We start from the raw sequence: 18,806 nt of genomic DNA on the forward strand, positions 1-18,806 counted from the left end.
GGTGTACACGTTAAAAGAAAAATAAATCAAGCCAACCGCAGCAACAATTGTTAATGCGGTGGCTTGTTGCCTGATATAGCAGCATCTAGTGTGAATTAGCCGCTAGCTTGCAGAGTTCAAGTGCTCCATATAGGCTGGCGTGTGAAATGTAAATGACTTCACACTTTAATGTTGTTCCTACTGATCACTTTTTCCATCAACTTCAGCTGATCTACAAAGATAAGAGCAAAAAGGAGATGGGCAAGGTCTCCACCACCGCCGACGCTGTGGAACTCAAGAGAGCCAAATCGGCCCAGCAGCTGACAAATCACGTGAGTTTTGAACCCTCTGAATGTATTCTCCACTATTTCCATCTGTCTAGTTCACTTAACAGACTTACTTGAATCCCACATTTAACCCTTGCACTACAGTTCCTGTACACTGAGGTCGCCGCCAAACACCGACCTCACTATAAGCTGGAAGTCGAAACGCCGCACATGGGCCTGACCAGGAAGATGAAAGTCATGTCCAGTGATGTGAGTCCCTATTTATCTCTTTGCCCGTTTTTGCGCTCAACTTCTGAGAACACGCCAAGACTGCTTTCTCTCTCTTTCTTTCAGAACAAGTACAAAGAACAGTATGAGAAAATGAAGCACAAGTACACCGCCATCGGTGACACGCCCCTTCTGATTCGCTCCAAGAAGGCCTACCTCCAGTCTAGCGATGTGAGTTTAAGGAATTATTACAGGAGTACTCAGATTCTGTACCAATTTGTATCATGAAATTCCCTTACTGCATAAGAATTGATAAAATAATCAATAAGGAACTGGATTGCTAAGCAGTATAGATCACTCCAGCTTCCTCCCGCACTCCAAAAACATGCGTGGCAGGTGAATTGGACATACTAAATTGTCCTTAGGTGTGATTGGGTGTGTGAATGGTTGTTCATCTCTATGTGCCCTGCAATTGGCTGGCAACAGGTTCAGGGAGTCCCCCCCCCCCCACTGCCCGAAGCCAGCTGGGATAGGCACCAGCAAGCCTGTGACCCTTGTGAGAATAAGCGGCTGTAGAAAATGGATGGATGGATGGGCGGATGGATGGAAAAAGACATCGCTTTAACACAAACAAGAAGTTTCTTCATGTTCCAATTAAATTGTTCTTAATTTGAAAATAAATATATACTGTAATGTTACAGCTTTAAAAAAAAGGGTTCAATTAGATTTGCTGATACCTGCAGAATCTTTGTTAAACTCTGACATCCCATTTGAGAGCCACTGGTATAAATAATGGAATATCTAAATTCTCATCAATGTCACTAAAGACTCCTGAAACCACCAGCTCACCAGCCCCGTAAAAATGGATCTTTGACGTTAATGGCCATCAATTGTAGTAACAAAGTATTTTTACTTCACTACTTTCCACCACTTTTGAGGCAACATGTTAGAGGTGACCTCAATTTGGTTTTGTGTTATCCTCAGCTGCGCTACAAAGAGGCGTATGAGCTCACCAAAGGCCACTACCACACCGTCAAGGACGCTTTGGACATTGTCTACCACCGTAGAGTCACAGACGACGTTAGCAATGTAAGCAATTCCTTATGACTTTTTATCCTTTTTTTTTTTTTTTTTTTTTTACCAAATCCTACGACGTTAAATGACTTCTTTCCCCCTCAGGTTAAATACAGGGAGAATTACCTTAACTCCCGTGGAACATGGAAGTCTATCCCAGACCGTCCCGAGTTCTTCTTCAACAGGATTGTCAACCACAACGTCAGCGAGGTGAGAGCCACTCCAGATTGCCTGATTAGATGGAATCCACCATCCTGGTTTCAAAAAGAGGTGCCTTTTGTATCTTAGGTCAAGTACAAGGAGGACCTGGACTGGCTGAGGGGAATCGGCTGCTTCGTGTGGGACACGCCCGAGTTGTTGCGGGCGGAAAAGAACACGAAGCTGTACAGTGATGTGAGTCACTTCTTACAATTCACTTTTATGTAACTTTTTATTCGCATTTCATATTTCGTAACCTTTTTTTTTTTTTAAAATCATGATGCTGTGTTGTTTCCAGATACGATACAAGTCCTCCTTCAAGAAGATCAGAGAAAACTTCACGTACACCTCCGATTCGCCATTCTTCCACACGGCCAGGCATGCCACTAGCCTCATTGATGAAGTAAGTTGTCTCCTTCCAGCTTTGACTTACACTGCAAAAACGGAGTCAAAATAAATAGAAAAATAAAGTAAATGCTTTGCTTAATTTAACCCTTGTGCAGTCTTTTGACCATTTTTGGGTAATTTTCTTCAACATCATTCGACCTTGGTTTTAGCCAAGGCCTAGCACACTCCTTGTAGCGTGATAACTAATTGGTCATGTCCTGTTGACCGTTGACATGTTGTCACCATTTGGGTGAAATTTCAGCTCCCTAGTGTCTTCCTATAATGCTTTCCCTTTGATGTGAAATTCTTTTGACGCAAGATCAAAGTATTGGACAAAATACAGCACAAGGGTTAGGCAACGTTAAGACCAAATATAATTATTACAAAAGTCTTCAAGTATCTGTTGTAGAAAATATTTGAAAAAATTGATTAATCATGGCAAATTATGGGAAATTTAGCAATACTTAGATGCATTTTTTTTATTCATACTAAGTTCGATATTGGCAGGGAAGGAACACCTCATTTTCGCTTTGATTTGAGAAATGTCATGTTGGTTAGACCAGTTTTTTGCAGTGTAGGCTTTCTGGTTCCTCTGTGCAATCTAACCGGGCCTTCATCGTGGAGCCGATGATTCAATTGGTGATTGAGTATTGTTGAAGCCAATGTCTCAGAAAGTGGTGTTCTCTGTCAAACTTCCATTGTTCTGGTTGCACTTTTTTGCATCCTGGACACTTGTGCTTAACTTACTTCTGACGTTCTGAGCAGCGGGCCTACAAAGTTAATTACGAGAAGTCCAGGGCTCAGTTCACCATAACCACAGATCATCCTAGTTTCCTGCTGGCCAAGGAGAACAAGAACATGAGTCAGGTAATGGTCCTAGTCCAGCGAGACCGGCCTGCATCGTCCACTATCAAAAAACCTCCTGAGGCATGAGGTTGTCCACAAACCTGCTGGAGGTTGTCCCGCATGGATATGATGATCTACTGTATGTTTGTTGTCCGTAACGGGTCTCGAGACATTTTTGTTCCCCGATCTCAGTGGTGAGATCCCAGCCCCTTGTTGTCACTACCGTCTCTGTGTTTTTTAACTTTTGGCATGGTGTGTGTGTACTGACAGAAAAGATATAAATCCAAAGCAAAGGAGCTCCACAAGAGCGGCTGCAACGAGCTGCACCGACCCGACATCCTCGTCGCCCTTGAGCAGACGTATATGGGCAGTAAGGTAAACGGCTAGCTCGTTAGCAAGTAAATGCGCCAGCCGTCAAACGCTCAGCCCCGTCCGCCAACGGACGCAATCTCAAGCTCATCCATTCCTGCTATTTCATCCCATCTGCTGGCAAAATTAAGCTCGCACAGCATAGGGCATCATGCTTATCTCGCCATCTGCCATTCATCTTTCATGTACTGCTTCATATGTGCTTACAGCCAGAGGTGGGAGCACGTCTTAATTATGCACATTACGCACACTAAAGTTGGTGACTTAAAGCTTAACCTGAGTCAAGTCATGTGACTGGAGTCCCCCACCTCTGGTTCCATCAGCTTCCCCACCTGCACTAGAAAAACATGGCAAGCGTCTGAAGACGTTGCAACCGGTAACAGGTCATCACTGCAAAATACCACTCACTCTTTTCATGCATGTCATCTAATTAGCATGTTTCTCGCCTCACATCCTCCATTTTACATTGTTATTGTTGTCATTGTTGTCATTTCTTCACTGATTCTCACACTCTTGATTTCAGAGAAATTAATTTTGGCCCTGAAAGAATTATGATGTCATGATCTCTCCTCTCACTTGCAAAGTGTTTCGGCTCCAGAAACTAATGCTTCTATTGAGTCATCTATGGATAAATTAAGTGTTAGTATTTGGATTAGGATTAGTTTTATTGGTAGGGTAAAAATAAAGTTAAAGGGTTCAAGAAATTGCGTTGTAACTCCAAACGAATATCTATGTCTTTGGGATTGAATGAGTTATCATTTTGTACGTTTTTCAGACTAACTAAACAAGCAGCCATTTTATCTTGTTTTATTTCAATAAAAGTTCAACATGACCCATTTTACGTCTTCATAATGGTGGGAAAAGTATGAGAATCAGCGTCCTGAAGAAATGCTGTGTTTCCTGCCGCTTACGCTTTGGTAGAGCACATTGCTCGTTAGACTACTAAATGAATCAATGTGATCCACAACGGTGACTTGGTCCTTGTCGCACTTCTTCAGTGGCGTTACAGAGAACAATATGAGCGTACCAAGGACTTGTTCACCTCCATCCTGGATACTCCCGAGTATGAAACCACGCAACGCAACAAGAAGATTGGCGATGTGAGTTTTCTTTAAGACTGCTCCGCATTTGATGGTGTATGTTGACAAATATGTTCTTGAGAAAGTGTTTGTTTTCCCGCAGATCGTTTACAAGATGGAGTACAATAAGAACAAGGCCAGGGGTTACACTCTGCCATATGACACCCCGCACCAAAACCTCATGAAGAAAGTCAAGGATATGACCAGCTACGTATGTGGTCGGAAGTCCCGAATTCATGGCGGTTAAAAAAAAGAAAGACATGTTGAAAATCGTCGGATTTTGTTTCCAGATGAAATACAAAGAGTTGTACGAGAGGAACAAGGCTCAGATCAACATCGATCCCGAGGCTCACTCCATCCGGGCCGCTAAGGAGGCCTACAAGAACATCACCAATGTCAGTGGCCCTGATCCATGGCTAGATCGATTTGTCAGGATTAAAAATCTAAATTGTACAACCAATGGATTATCTAATTTAAGTAAAGGGAAAATCATCTCTTTTTTTGCTGTTCTAGTTGGATTACAAGAAAAAGTATGAAGCTACCAAGTTCAAATGGATGTGGACCACGCAGAGGCCGGACTTCCTCAATGCTGCCAAGAACTCGCTGCAGCAGAGCGACGTGAGTTTTGGTTTTTCCGATTTTTTTTCATGTCTACTGTATGATACAACATGTTTCTCGTCACTGAAGCTAACCTGCCTCCTATTTGACAGTATGAGTACAAGTATGACAAGGAGATCTTGAAGGGCTGCCTCATACCCGTGGTGGATGACAAGCTTACTCTACTCGCGCAGAAGAACACGCAAATCACCAGTGAGGTGAGGGCCACCATTCAAACATCCATACAAGTACATTTACTCACATGGCCTTTCGTTCCAGGAGTTAGTTTGTATTGTTGCCTATCATACTTTGTTAGTTCATAAGTTCCTATTGATTGTTTTATTAGTTGATTCTTGAGCTAGGAAATAAAACCCCATAGCTTCATTGACTGCTTTGTTTTATTAGTTAGTTAATTAGATACAGTAGTTAGTAGAATACTGCATAATTTTGTTTGTGCACTAGATACTTTTAAAAGTTTGTTTGTTAGTTAGTTAGTTATTCAGTTAGTTAATAGAATACTGCATAATTTTGTTTGTTCACTTCGTACTTTTAAAAGTTATTTAGTTAGTTACTTAGAAGGAATACTACATGATATTCATTTCTTAGCTGCTGTTAAACCATAGTTATTACTTTGCGAGCTAACCAGCTAGCTAGTGTTGTGTAAAAGCCACTAGGAGAAGTTAACAAAAATGGATAAAGACTTATGGTCACATATGTTGAAAAATACCACACTAGACAGTTAATTTAAGTACTTTTTGAGATGATAGATAGATAGATAGATAGATAGATAGATAGATAGATAGATAGATAGATAGATAGATAGATAGCCTTTATTGTGTTCATTCATTAGTTGGTTAGTTAATTGAAATACTGCATGATTCGGCACCATTTGTTGATACGACTCTTGTTTTTGTAGCTCAAATACAAAATGAAGTATGAGAAGGCAAGGGGCCACTACCTCCCCGTGGCAGACACCCCCCAGATCCTCCACTCCAAGGCGGTGCGCCACCTGTCATCTGAGGTAAGTTCGATCCCCCTGCGGGCGGATGGTCCAGTTTTTCACGCTCGTCCCCCTGCAGACCAAATACAAGGCGGCCAGTAAGAAGCAAATGCAGTCCGGGTCCTTCACCATCATGCCGCAGACCAGGGACACGGTCCACAGCAAGGAGATCAACAAACTTGTCAGCAAGGTAACACCAATTTTGTGGTTTTCTCATCATCCGTCAAAATCTCTGCTGATCGCAACTCTTTGCTGCAGAACGTGTACAAAGCCAAGTTCGAGAAGGAGAAAGGCAAATCGATTTACAACAACATGTGCGTACCGCCTGACATCCAGCACGCCATGGATGTCGCCAAGAAACAGAGCAATGTGAGTCCATCCATCACCAAAACAAAGATTCTTTGGTTTAGCTCGCTGATTGTTAAAGAGCAGTTCACTTACTCTCTCTAGTGGTATGTAAACAAATTGCTGTCTGAGAATAGTTTTGCTGTATAGAACATATTGCTCCAGTTTTTTGTGTGTTTTCCTCGATATTGTTTTATTGTCATATATAATACATTTTTTAAGTACAATTCAGTTGTATTTAACTTTGAAGCTCAATACGCTTTCGTCTTTATGATCATTTTTTTATGTTTTTAAGTAATATTAAGGCACAGATTTATTGTTGAAAAATGTTTGTGTTTCAGCTGGACTACAAAAAGACAGCCAAAGCCAACCTTCACTACACCACCTCTGTGGTGGACCGACCTGACATCAAGAAGGCAACGCAGACTGCCAAACTCGTCAGCGATGTAATGGGCCAAACAGAAATACTATAAGGATTTTTAAAATTATTCTAATTAAAAAAAAATACATATATTTCAAGTTTGTTTTTAGGCTGCCTGGCAGACTAACATACTTAAAATTACAGTATATTTTAATATGTAGTTTGTTGATTTATTTTTTTGTCAAAAAGATCATTTTCTTTGAAATTTGCAATTGTCAGATCGGCTACCGCAACAAGGCCCGCGAAGAGGCCAGCCGCGGAGGTTCTCTGGTCTACCGGCCGGACATCAAACTGGCCACAGAAGTCTGCAAGCTCAATAGCCAGGTAGGAAGAACTTGCACCGTCTGAGGAGCAGCTTGGCCGTACGCTTCTGTGCTTTGCCATCTGGCATCCATCCATCCATCCATCCATCCATCCATCCATCCATCCATCCATCCATCCATCTTTCTTTCATGCTTTACTGCCATCGTGTCCATCAGAGCTCATTTCCATGTTGTCTTCACCGTCCATGTTGTCTCCCTCTTCCTGCTTCTTCATCGTCCTTGTCGTCTCACGCCGCAAACCATCCGGGCACACTTGGACTTAGGCCAAGCCTTCCCCCCACGGAATGGCATCCTACGACACCCCGCAGATGCGCCACATTAAGAAAATGAGTGTGCTGACGAGTGATGTAAGGAGGTTAACGCTAACGCTAGCTGCTAACTAAAGCACGGCGTGTCCATTTGTCTGTCTGCCGTCACTGAGCTATGGACGTCAGGTTGCTTTCCAACCATAGACTGCATATTTACTCATCCGCTTTACTTACTTTGGAGTTAAGACCCATCTTATTAATAAAAACAATCAAATAAATAAATACATAAAAATAAAATCAGGAAATGTGTTGACACATCCTTTTTTTTTTCTAAACTTGACAAGCAATGATGAACAACGCAAGGAAGTTGTGCAAATAATTTACCTACTTTACATAAAGTCACGGTTTGTTGTTTTCATTATGAACACCATTTGACTACTAGTAATGTAAAACATGACAAGAATTAATGTCCTTATAACTTCAATAATTGTGCCACGTAATGCATTCAGGGAACTGAAAAGGATTTTTATTTCACCATTATATCTGCTGTATCTGTATATAATTGACATCTATTGAAATATATTGGGAGGAAACCAATCCTTTTTTATTCAGTACAATTTTCAAAGTTAATTGGTCAAAAAAAAAAAAAAAAGTCTCATCTGAGGTTTTCAGAGGAGCTGATGTCTAATTTGAAGCAGCAGTATCAACCGCCCTCATTTTTTATGGCGTATCAGGAACCCATTTACATCCCTCGACGTATCCAAAACAAAATGGACTTGTTTGAGGAGGAGCTGTTTATAGAGAAGACAAGATGCTAAAGTACCGAAGAGAAATGCTAACATTTTGAAATCTTTAACCACCGTTTATTGGAAAATACGTTTGTCAGAGACGTGTCCAATAAAGAGCAAAATGACGTGTGCATCTTTTCCTTTATTTTCCATATATGTTTTATATATGAGATTCATTTGGTGTTCATGTGGAAGAATGTTTTCATCCTCAGTTCCAAAGAATTAGGCGTTTCCTGAATATCTCTTGTTTTGACCCACTAGCTGAAGTACAAAGAGAAGTTTGACAAGGAAATGAAGGGCAAGAGGCCCGAGTATGATCTGAAGGAGAGTACGGTTTACAAGACTTACAAGGACGCCCACACGCTGGCTAGCGAGGTCGGTGGCGCCGTGGCAACCGCGTCCCGAGACCATAACTCTTCCGTGGTCCAACTTTGTCGCTTTTGTTGCAGGTGAAGTACAAAAGTGACCTGAAGAAGCTGCACAAACCCGTGACCGACATGGCAGAGTCTCTGGCCATGCAGCACGGCCTGAGCACCAGCAGATTATCCAGCGACGTAAGATGTCATTAACCAATTCAATTTTTTCATCCTCAATCCGCTTGACAGGAAGAAAATCGCACCCGCTTCCTGTGTAACACTCAGTAGCGCTTCCATCCAACCGTGGCTTTTAAATTTCTGACTTCATCTGGTAGTGATCCATACTCCTCTCATCTTCCACCTCCAGTACTACTCGCACTTGCTTTTTTTTTTTTAACCAGCTTTTAATTTTTTAATCAAAATCTTATTCTTCCTCATGTAACTCAAAACATCGGGTTTTTAAACCCAGCATTTTCATTTAATATGCATAATTATGTTTAATAATGTATAATTTATTATATCTTATATATATATATATATATATATATATATATATATATATATATGATATCTGTATATGTATGTATATATGTATGTGTGTGTGTGTGTGTGTGCGTATACTGTTAGTACATTGGATAAGTATGTGCTGTATATGTATGTATACATGTACTTATATTAAGCCTGTCAATATTAAAGTGTTAACTTTTGAGATTAATTTAAACTTTAAGTGTTAAATTGAAAAAGTGGAAACAAAAAGAGTCTTATTTGGTCAATTTGCTCAACATTCATATTAAAGAGTCAAAGGAATTTATTTGAACAAACACACCAAATTATATATATATATATATATATATAATATATATATAATATATAATATAATATATATATAATGTGTGTGTGTGTGTGTGTGTACATATATTATGTATATATGTATATAAATGTACAGTATATGTGTATTTATACACATATATATGTATTCACGTATACTTAACATGTATTTATAGATGTTTTCTGTATGTGTATTTATGTATGTATATACATATTGCATGTATTTATACATATTGCATGTATTTATACATACATGTACATACATGGACATATACATATACATATGTTTTAGCGAATAGGCCGATTTTTTTTTTTTTTTTTTAATCTGTTTGACAGAAACAGTTTAACTCCAAAATCAAATTCATGTAATATTTTTTTAATCCATTTTAATTGGTGTGAGCACTTTCATTTGACATCACTAAGAAGCCACTCGGCCTTCAACTGACGGTTCAATAGCCGTGCAATTTTTTTTTGCTGCTTTTTTGACCGGGCGTTGCGCCGTAGTACTGCTACAAGAGGAAGTTTGAGGAAAGTAGGGGTCACTACCACGTGATCCCCGACACCCCCGAGCAGCTCCATCACAAGGAGGCTTCGGAACTGCAAAGCATCGTAAGTCTTACCCCTCCCCTAAAAAAGCAACCTTGGAAAATCTCAGATGGTTGAAGTATTTGTTCTTGGTTACTTCCCGCCACTCTTCCTGATCCGAACGTAATCCAAGTGATGTATTTACTCCATCGCTCACCCGAACTAATGACAGAAATCATTGCGAACAGGTGAAGTACAAGGAGAAGTACGAGAAGGAGAGAGGCAAGGCCATGCTGGACTTTGAGACTCCAACATACGTGACGGCCAAGGAGGCGCAACACATGCAGAGCCAGGTAAGCGACGTGAAACGTGTGCAGGGTGAAAACCGAGCAATCGAGGAGGACCCCACGTAAACATCCCGTTTGATTCTTTTTTCAAATTACTTTTATATCTTAATCTAATTGCCGCTCGTGTGCACTTTTTTGTGTTTTTAACCATTAAGTGAACGTTCGGTGAACGTTTAAACCCTTAAGGACCATAAATGGTCCTGTTATATAATTGTTGAAGCAAATAAAACTGTACACATCTTTTTAATATTATCCAGGCTCACTGTTCATATACTGTAGTTTGTAATTTTTTTCATGGTTTAATGTTGTTTTCTAAAAACAAACCAAAGAAAATATAAAAGTTTCCCGGTGGGATAATTGTGATGATCATGTTAGGTAGATTAGCTATGTCAATAATTGATCAAATCACTGATTTTAATTCATTTTTATTTTGCGGCAATGACGGTACTCTCAAAAAATGCATGTTATAACCATTATGAATGTGTTTAAACATTTAATGGAATAATATATATTGTTTTTGCATTTAATAATCACATCTAAAATATATCTGATCTAGCAATAGCTACACACTTTGTAACTTTTTTTTTTTGAGTGTTTTATGCTGTTTTTATGTTGTTTGTGTCAGAACAACCACTACTCTCGGATCCAATGCAAAATATGTATTTTCTTCTCAAAAACAATTTCAAAGTTGAATATAGCATAATGTAGCATAATATCACTGGTTTTAATACATTTTTACTTTTGGAGTAATGACTAGTGTTTTCAAAAATCGCACACCAGAGACCATAAATTGTCCCCATTATAAAAGTGTTTAAAGAATGGATTTTTGTTAGGTTGTTTTCTTCACGTCAAATCTTGTTTGTATCTTTTTTTGTTCATTTTTGTCTTTTATTTAGTTTTTGTCAGATCATGCGCTACTTTCTTTGAAGGTTCAAACACAAAATATGTATTATCTCCTAAAAAACAGTTTCAAAGTGGAATAACTGAGAAAAACGGTCCTTTTTTTAAATCATGGATTTTTGTTAGGTTGTTTTCTTCAAGTCAAATCTTGTTTGTATCTTTTTTTTGTTCATTTTTGTCTTTTATTTAGTTTTTGTCAGATCATTCACTACTTTCTTTGAAGGCTCAAACACAAAATATGTATTATCTCCTAAAAAACAGTTTCAAAGTGGAATAACTGAGAAAACCGTGATCACATCACTGAATTTAATACATTTTTACTTTTGGAGCATTCAAAAACACTTTAAATCAAAATGCAAAAATAATCCAATATCCTGTTTTTCTTTACTTTGTAGTCGTTTGATTATTTTAATTGATTTAAAAACCATAATAGTTCATTTGAGCCAACACGACTTACATCATTCTAAGGTCCACAAATTCCTTCCCGTGCGCACAGAGTGGCAGCAGGTGTGTATGTGACGTCTGTGTGTTCCTGTCTTATGTTTGCGGCCACTAGAAAGACTATAGGAAGGATTTTGAGGAGACCATGAGGGGCAAGAACCTCTCGGGCTTGGAGGTCACACCGGCCATGATACATGTCAGACATGCCACCAAAATAGCCAGTGAGGTAACCAAAGGACCACCTGACCCCTTGTACCTCGACTTTCATCCCACCCCCGTAATCGTACTAGCTCACTAGCTCTTGACCACACCCCCTCCCCTTTTTTTTTTTAATCCCATCACCATTTTTTGTGAATGAACCCACATTCGGCACACTAAACACAAAATGCTAATAAAGTCGCACTAAGGGTGTTTCCGTGCTTTGGGAACGTCAACGTAAGTACGGCCGGATTTGAAGTCGCAGTGCGTAACCGCTACGCTCTCAGATGATAATTTTACGCTTGTGGCGTATGAAAACATCATCAAAAAAATGAGTTGCTACCAAAGGCTAAGCTAAGCAAAAAGCGCAAGTTGAAAATAGAATGAAGGACATGGCTTGGAAGTCATTCAAACTTTTTATTAATTAATTGTTGTACATAATTACACAAATGTATCAGAGATGTGTATTTTCTAAATCAGTCATGTATGACATCCTACTTAAATATTAGCAAGATATTTTATCATTTCGGATTTTTTACTGCTACATTGTTTTAGCATAAAGCAATCTCTTTACCACTTTTTACCATTTTTAAATATTGCAAATTTCCTGATTCTGTCCATTGAAGGTGCCTTTTACTCAATATTACCTTAAGGAAAAAACTTTTCATGCTTAAATATGACTAGTTTGTAACCTGAAAACTGAAAACTAGCAAAAAAAAAAGAAAGAAAAAAATCTAAGGCATATCATAGAACTTCAAGAGGTTGTCTGCATCAGGGTGAATAATTTAGGATTTTTCATTAGTTAGATTCAGATTTCATTTAAAAAAATTGGTTACTTTAAAATATTTTTAAGCAAATGTTTTTCAAAAAGGCTTCATTCTTTAGTTTTTATTATTTTTAGTTTTTGTTTCGATATGTGGAGTAAATGTTATGTTACCGGTAGACTTCATTTGGTTTCTAGTGTTTCTTTAATCGGAAATAGCAAAACAACACAGCGGCAAAAATGAATTGCAAACAAAAAAAAAACATGTTCAAGTTTTTGAAAAATCAAAACTCATGCTTTGTAATGTATTTTTGTTTGCATTTAATGTTTGATTTTGTTTGATTTCGAAACTGCTCTTTCATTTTTTGTAACGTTTTTGTTTGCGATTGATTTCTTTTGCTAGATTTTGTTTGCATAATTTATTTTACATTACAGCCTATGCAGACAATTTTGGAAGTTCCTGGGTTTTTTTTTTTTTTGGACAATGTTGCTTCACAAGATTTCTTTTTATATCATAAATGTAATAGACATTGAAAAATTGATGAGTTAATATTTCGATTTTGATGATCCTTGGATTACGCATTGCCGATTCAAATCTGGCCCCACTACTCGGCAGCCCACCCTTTTTCCCTTTCCGAAGAACCTACAGCCAAAAAGCTGTCTGTCTGTCTGTTTGTTGTTTGCCGGTGCGTCCCTGTCAATCCCACTTGCATGTTACATCACAACAAATTAATTGTACCATGTTCCAGAATCTCCATGGCAACCTGCATCCACTTTCACTTTGTACCCCTTTCCTTTAGCGGCTGCATGCCTCCGATTTGTATGATGTCGTTCAAGTGAAAATGACCTTTTCATGTCGTCCCATCTGATGATGATTCACTGTTGGTTATGAGGATTCTCGCCAAAGTCACCAGTGCCTCCCTTCCAAATTTCTTCTTGTTTATTGGTTGTCGCCACGGGGGATACTCACTGACTTTGCGCTTTGTTTTTTTGCCTGGCCTGCCCTCTGCAGTCTCTCTGTTCTTTTTGCATCCTGTAGAAAGAGTACAGGAGGGATCTAGAGGAGGGCGTGAAGGGTAAAGGGCTAACTGTGCTGGAGGAAACTCCCGAGCTTTTGAGAGCAAGGAATGCCACTCAAATCCTGTGCGAGGTACGACCGACTGACTGGCTGGTGGGCCGGCGCCACCGCCGCCTTGCCACGGTTTGGAACTAACCCTTCGCTGCGGCGTGAAAAACTTGTTGCCTGATGACATCACTAACGTTTGAGCCATCCTTTTCAAGGCAAACAAAACATGTTTTCCCTTCTCTCCATTCCACCACTTCTATGACCAATTTTTAAAGGTTTGGTGACCAATAGTAAATGAGACTACAAAAATCGAAAAATACAAAAAAGTTTTCATAAAATTTGGTGTGTTTGTTAATAATGATGACACAACACTAAATCTAAAATATTAGGTCTGTCGAAGCAGACGAATTTTGACATTTTTGGCAAACGGGCATGGCAGTAAGTACTGGCTCAATCCACAAATCAGATATTATTGCATATTATTGCACCAACAAGTGCACCAATTTCCATTCAAATCAAAGTTGTAGTGGTTAAAAATGTCAGATTTTTTCAGATTCTTTCAACAAAGAAATGAATGAATAACAGTTTTCAACTATAACGGAACCAAAAATGCACTAAATAGAATATCTGCTGTCTCCTTTTACACTTGTGGTTCTTTCTTCTTCTTGACTTCCCTTTAATAGCTTCCTGCTAACATCTCAAATATCCTGGTTTTGCAGCCCCCCTACGCTCAATATGAATGAGTTAAAAAAAAAAAAAAAACTCCCTCTGTGGCTTTTGGCTCCTTTGAGCAAGACATTTTTTTCTTCACATATGACTTTTGCAGAAAGAGTACAAGAAGTCGCTGGAGCAGGAGATTAAGGGCAAGGGATTGTTGGCGTTGGCCACCGACACCCCGGACTTCATGCGGGCGAGGAATGCCACCGACATCCTTAGTGAGGTCAGAATCAATCAATCATTCCATTTTCCTTGGATAAGAGTTACTATATTGAACACAACATTTATGATTGGCAGCCTCCATTGAGTAACGCTTGTGAGAAGAGTTCGCACCACACTGAAAATGCTCCGATAATCTCAACTTTCCGTTTGTCAGGTCAAGTACAAGCACACGGCCGAGATGGACCGGGCCAGCTACACCACCGTCATCGACACCCCGGACATCATCCACGCTCAGCAGATGAAGAACATCGTCAGCCAGGTGGATTGTCCGCCACCCGTCGCGTTCCCGTCTCGGGTCACCGCGCAAAACCTCAACGCGCTTTTGTCAACAGAAAAAGTACAAGGAAGAGGCGGAGAAGACCATGTCCCACTATGTCCCGGTTCTGGACACCCCTGAGATGCAGAGAGTTCGTGAGAACCAGAAAAACTTCAGCACTGTAAGTACGATGGTGGTTTTTGGTTGTGGTTCTCAAACTGGGTCACCGGGACCCTTTGGGGAGGTCTGTGGTGAAATGGTGAAATCATTTTAAAAAGTGCATACCATACACATGGAAACAAATTACAATATTCCTCCAGATATGATCTTATGGACAATTAAAAAGATCATCATTTAATTTGAGTTTTAGTTATAGGTATTTTCCAGAATCATTTTTTCTTTATCTTTACTTTACTATGTCATATTTTTTTAGCTTGAAAAAATATAATCAAAGTTCTATTTTTAGATTCCGCCCCGCTGGTATTATTGTCCTGAATTATAGGACAAAAAAAGACATAACACTACAGGACTAAATCAGTTTTTAAAATAATTTTCTTTTCTAGTTCAATTTGCTGGCTTTTCATTACTATAATTTACACTGGCTTGATAAACTCACTGGTGTAATTTTTCAGCTGTAAAATTGTCCACTGCAGTGATTATTTTTTTGTTGTTGTTTATAAGTGTTTGTAATGTATGCAAGCTAAGTATATGTGTATTTATTGAACAATGGTGTGCGTTTATGTGCGTCAGGAAATAATTTCACTTACAAATGAGGGGAGCCGCAAACAGCTTGGAAATCATATTGCGAATTTTATTTAAAAACAAGTAGGATTGCGATATTTCAAGAATATATTACGACTGTAATATTTTCATTCTATTAGAATGTTTTCATTCTAAAAATATGAAGTGGCCATTGTAGCATCATTTATTTATTTATTTATTTTAAGGAGTGCCCAGGATTTACATATACCTGAAATTTGCATACATACTTTATTCAATAACTGTTCTCTAAAAATGTAAAAATTGTCATTTATTATACTCATTAATCGGACTGTATATTTTTCTTCTTTTTCTAATTTAGGAAAGTTTTGTATTCCAATGATTTTTAGAGGTACACGTAATGCGGTAGTTTTGGTATTTTTAACTGATGCTAGGATTATGACGTTGAAAAATTTCTCGAGAATCTCTGACTCATAGGATGCACCTGGTCCTCACGTTGGTCCGTGACTTCACCGTAAATATTAATCTATATAAATACTTGTTATTTATATGAGACTTAAGAGTGTGAGTGAATTGTTTATGGTGCTGGGAAGTTTTTTTCTTTTAATTGTGTGTGTTTCTCCTCCGTAGCTTCAGTACCAGACTGACCTAAAACACATCATAATGGGCAAAGGGTCTGCAGTAATCACGCCTGAAATTCTTCGCGTTAAAGAAAATACAAAGAATTTCAGCTTGGTATCTACTCCACGATATATCATTTAACACCGACTCTTAACACGGGTTTCTTTCTTAGTTCATCATCTTTAACCAGACCTTAATCCGTCCATCGTTTTTGTTTTGTTTTTATTGATTTTTTTTAAATAATGACATCATTGTGTTAGCAATGCCACGCCGCTAACCCTTGGCCATTCTTAACTTTTTTTTTTTTCTCTCATCAATTTTGACGTCATGCCGTGTGCTGCTGGTGTTAATGCAGTGGTACTTTGACTTACAAGTTCAATTCGTTCCGTGCCCAAGCTTGTAACCCAAATCAATTTTCCTAATTGGAATGCAATGAATCCACAACAAAAAGGTGATATTTTTGCATGTTTTAATCATGAATCGCACTGTTATATGATATATAAAGAAACAATTGCATTAACAAATAATTGCTCATAAAACGTCGGCTTCCGTAAGTCAAGGGACCTCTGCACCAATATTTGTTTGTGCAAATATCATTTATGTATTTAAGCGCTCACCTGTGAGGTAAGTCCTACCTTCCCATGGTAAACTGACAAAAAATTCTGGGCGATCTCCGAATCACTCATGTTCTCTGTTCCACACCAAGGATCAGACTTTTTATTGCCTCTTTTTTGGCTTTTCTTCATCCGTTCACACCAAAAAAAAAGATTCAGTACAAAGAGGATTTGGGAGGAGGAACCGCTTTGCCCAAAACCCCCGAGATGGAGCGAGTTAAACGAAACCAGACGAACGTTAGCACGGTACTCCACTTCCAGTTCTTCATTGAGCCATCACTCCATCTTTCCCTCAAAATATACAACGCTACTATCCCCTTGACTTTCATTTTAATCCAGTACCTCTTAAACTTGGCTTTTCCTAAACTTGGCTTTTTTCCCATTAACCGTTTTTATCCATTGGTTCTTGGAATTCTCCCCAAATAGTTCCATAGACTTGTGGAAACCAGTTGTTGGGTCAGATCAGTGAGCAGATAGTAGACGAGCGCATGAACATATCCAGAAAAGGTGTCTAATGAATCCCGGTTAAAAGTTTGGGAAAGGACATCCGTTTGGGAAACTGGTTCACACAAATTAATAATCTCAATAACCTGGATTATTTACACCCCTCACAATTTAATGATTAATCCAATCCGATCACACCTGGAATAATCAACCCCAAAACCAGCTGCCTGTGGTGAAATGGGCATGAATGTTCCGAGTGAATGGACGGCGGTTTTTGTGAGGGTTGTCTTTGACTTTGTCCCTGTGTGACATTTTTGCAACGGGCAGATACAGTACAAGGATTCTCTGAGACAAGGTACGGCCATACCAGATCTTCCTGAGGTGAAGCGGGTGCGAGAAACCCAGAAGAATATCAGCTCGGTAGATCACCTTTTACAATCCTCTCACCTCCCCAACTCAGAAGTCCAAAACTTCCCATCTTCCACCCTAACTAAAATTCTTGCGTAATCTCTCCCTCCTCTTGACCGTTGTTTGACTTTGTTTGGCACTGACTTTCCTCCAAATGATAATCCTTTTAATATTTCTTCGACGGTATCAACGGTTTATCTGGTTTTAGCTAGTGTAATCCAAAAATGAGTCACGTTATCATTAGCGATAGCCTCCCAGAGATTTTCCTTCCTGATTGTTTTCGGAAACGATGCGATTGGCACTCGGACCAGATTTAGCGAGATCGCGACACATAAATGATTAATTTAAGTCATGTTTTCCAGATCCTCCAGATCTAAACATGAACTAATCAAATTATCCATGCCTGTAGTGACCTGGACACTAACATCGTGTGCGAATGGATGGACATATTCGTGAGGTGCGTCTTTGACTTTGTCCCTGTGTGACATTTTTGCAACGGGCAGATACAGTACAAGGATTCTCTGAGACAAGGTACGGCCATACCAGATCTTCCTGAGGTGAAGCGGGTGCGAGAAACCCAGAAGAATATCAGCTCGGTAGATCACCTTTTACAATCCTCTCACCTCCCCAACTCAGAAGTCCAAAACTTCCCATCTTCCACCCTAACTAAAATTCTTGCGTAATCTCTCCCTCCTCTTGACCGTTGTTTGACTTTGTTTGGCACTGACTTTCCTCCAAATGATAATCCTTTTAATATTTCTTCGACGGTATCAACGGTTTATCTGGTTTTAGCTAGTGTAATCCAAAAATGAGTCACGTTATCATTAGCGATAGCCTCCCAGAGATTTTCCTTCCTGATTGTTTTCGGAAACGATGCGATTGGCACTCGGACCAGATTTAGCGAGATCGCGACACATAAATGATTAATTTAAGTCATGTTTTCCAGATCCTCCAGATCTAAACATGAACTAATCAAATTATCCATGCCTGTAGTGACCTGGACACTAACATCGTGTGCGAATGGATGGACATATTCGTGAGGTGCGTCTTTGACTTTGTACCTGTGTAACATTTTGCAACGGGCAGATACAGTACAAGGATTCTCTGTGTCAAGCCACGGCCATATCGGACCTCCCCGAGGTGAAGCGGGTCCGAGAAACGCAGAAGAATATCAGCTCGGTAGAGGAAAGATCTCCTTATGTCCCCCTCCTCTTACCTCCTGACCCGCACCT

The 18,806-nt window shown here is 39.3% G+C and overlaps 1 protein-coding gene across 1 annotated transcript in view; it reads left to right on the plus strand.

The window, feature by feature from the left end:
- Positions 1-18,806, plus strand: part of neb (nebulin) — a 65,617-nt gene that overhangs the window by 39,494 nt on the left and 7,317 nt on the right. Inside the window, exons 100-131 of the mRNA XM_088415526.1 lie at positions 207-311; positions 411-515; positions 600-704; positions 1,458-1,562; positions 1,653-1,757; positions 1,836-1,940; positions 2,044-2,148; positions 3,249-3,353; positions 4,346-4,447; positions 4,530-4,637; positions 4,717-4,821; positions 4,940-5,044; positions 5,137-5,241; positions 5,940-6,044; positions 6,103-6,213; positions 6,282-6,392; positions 6,710-6,814; positions 7,009-7,113; positions 8,410-8,523; positions 8,598-8,702; positions 9,837-9,941; positions 10,106-10,210; positions 11,661-11,771; positions 13,546-13,656; positions 14,399-14,512; positions 14,666-14,770; positions 14,844-14,948; positions 16,118-16,222; positions 16,876-16,968; positions 17,494-17,586; positions 18,078-18,170; positions 18,661-18,753. Coding sequence (XP_088271652.1) covers positions 207-311; positions 411-515; positions 600-704; positions 1,458-1,562; positions 1,653-1,757; positions 1,836-1,940; positions 2,044-2,148; positions 3,249-3,353; positions 4,346-4,447; positions 4,530-4,637; positions 4,717-4,821; positions 4,940-5,044; positions 5,137-5,241; positions 5,940-6,044; positions 6,103-6,213; positions 6,282-6,392; positions 6,710-6,814; positions 7,009-7,113; positions 8,410-8,523; positions 8,598-8,702; positions 9,837-9,941; positions 10,106-10,210; positions 11,661-11,771; positions 13,546-13,656; positions 14,399-14,512; positions 14,666-14,770; positions 14,844-14,948; positions 16,118-16,222; positions 16,876-16,968; positions 17,494-17,586; positions 18,078-18,170; positions 18,661-18,753 — 3,354 coding nt within the window. The remainder of the gene's footprint in view (positions 1-206; positions 312-410; positions 516-599; positions 705-1,457; positions 1,563-1,652; positions 1,758-1,835; positions 1,941-2,043; positions 2,149-3,248; positions 3,354-4,345; positions 4,448-4,529; positions 4,638-4,716; positions 4,822-4,939; positions 5,045-5,136; positions 5,242-5,939; positions 6,045-6,102; positions 6,214-6,281; positions 6,393-6,709; positions 6,815-7,008; positions 7,114-8,409; positions 8,524-8,597; positions 8,703-9,836; positions 9,942-10,105; positions 10,211-11,660; positions 11,772-13,545; positions 13,657-14,398; positions 14,513-14,665; positions 14,771-14,843; positions 14,949-16,117; positions 16,223-16,875; positions 16,969-17,493; positions 17,587-18,077; positions 18,171-18,660; positions 18,754-18,806) is intronic.

The sequence above is a fragment of the Hippichthys cyanospilos genome, chromosome 5 (assembly GCF_059441005.1).
Source record: "Hippichthys cyanospilos isolate Australia breed blue-spotted pipefish chromosome 5, RoL_Hcya_1.0, whole genome shotgun sequence".
In the NCBI taxonomy this organism is placed as follows: domain Eukaryota; kingdom Metazoa; phylum Chordata; class Actinopteri; order Syngnathiformes; family Syngnathidae; genus Hippichthys; species Hippichthys cyanospilos.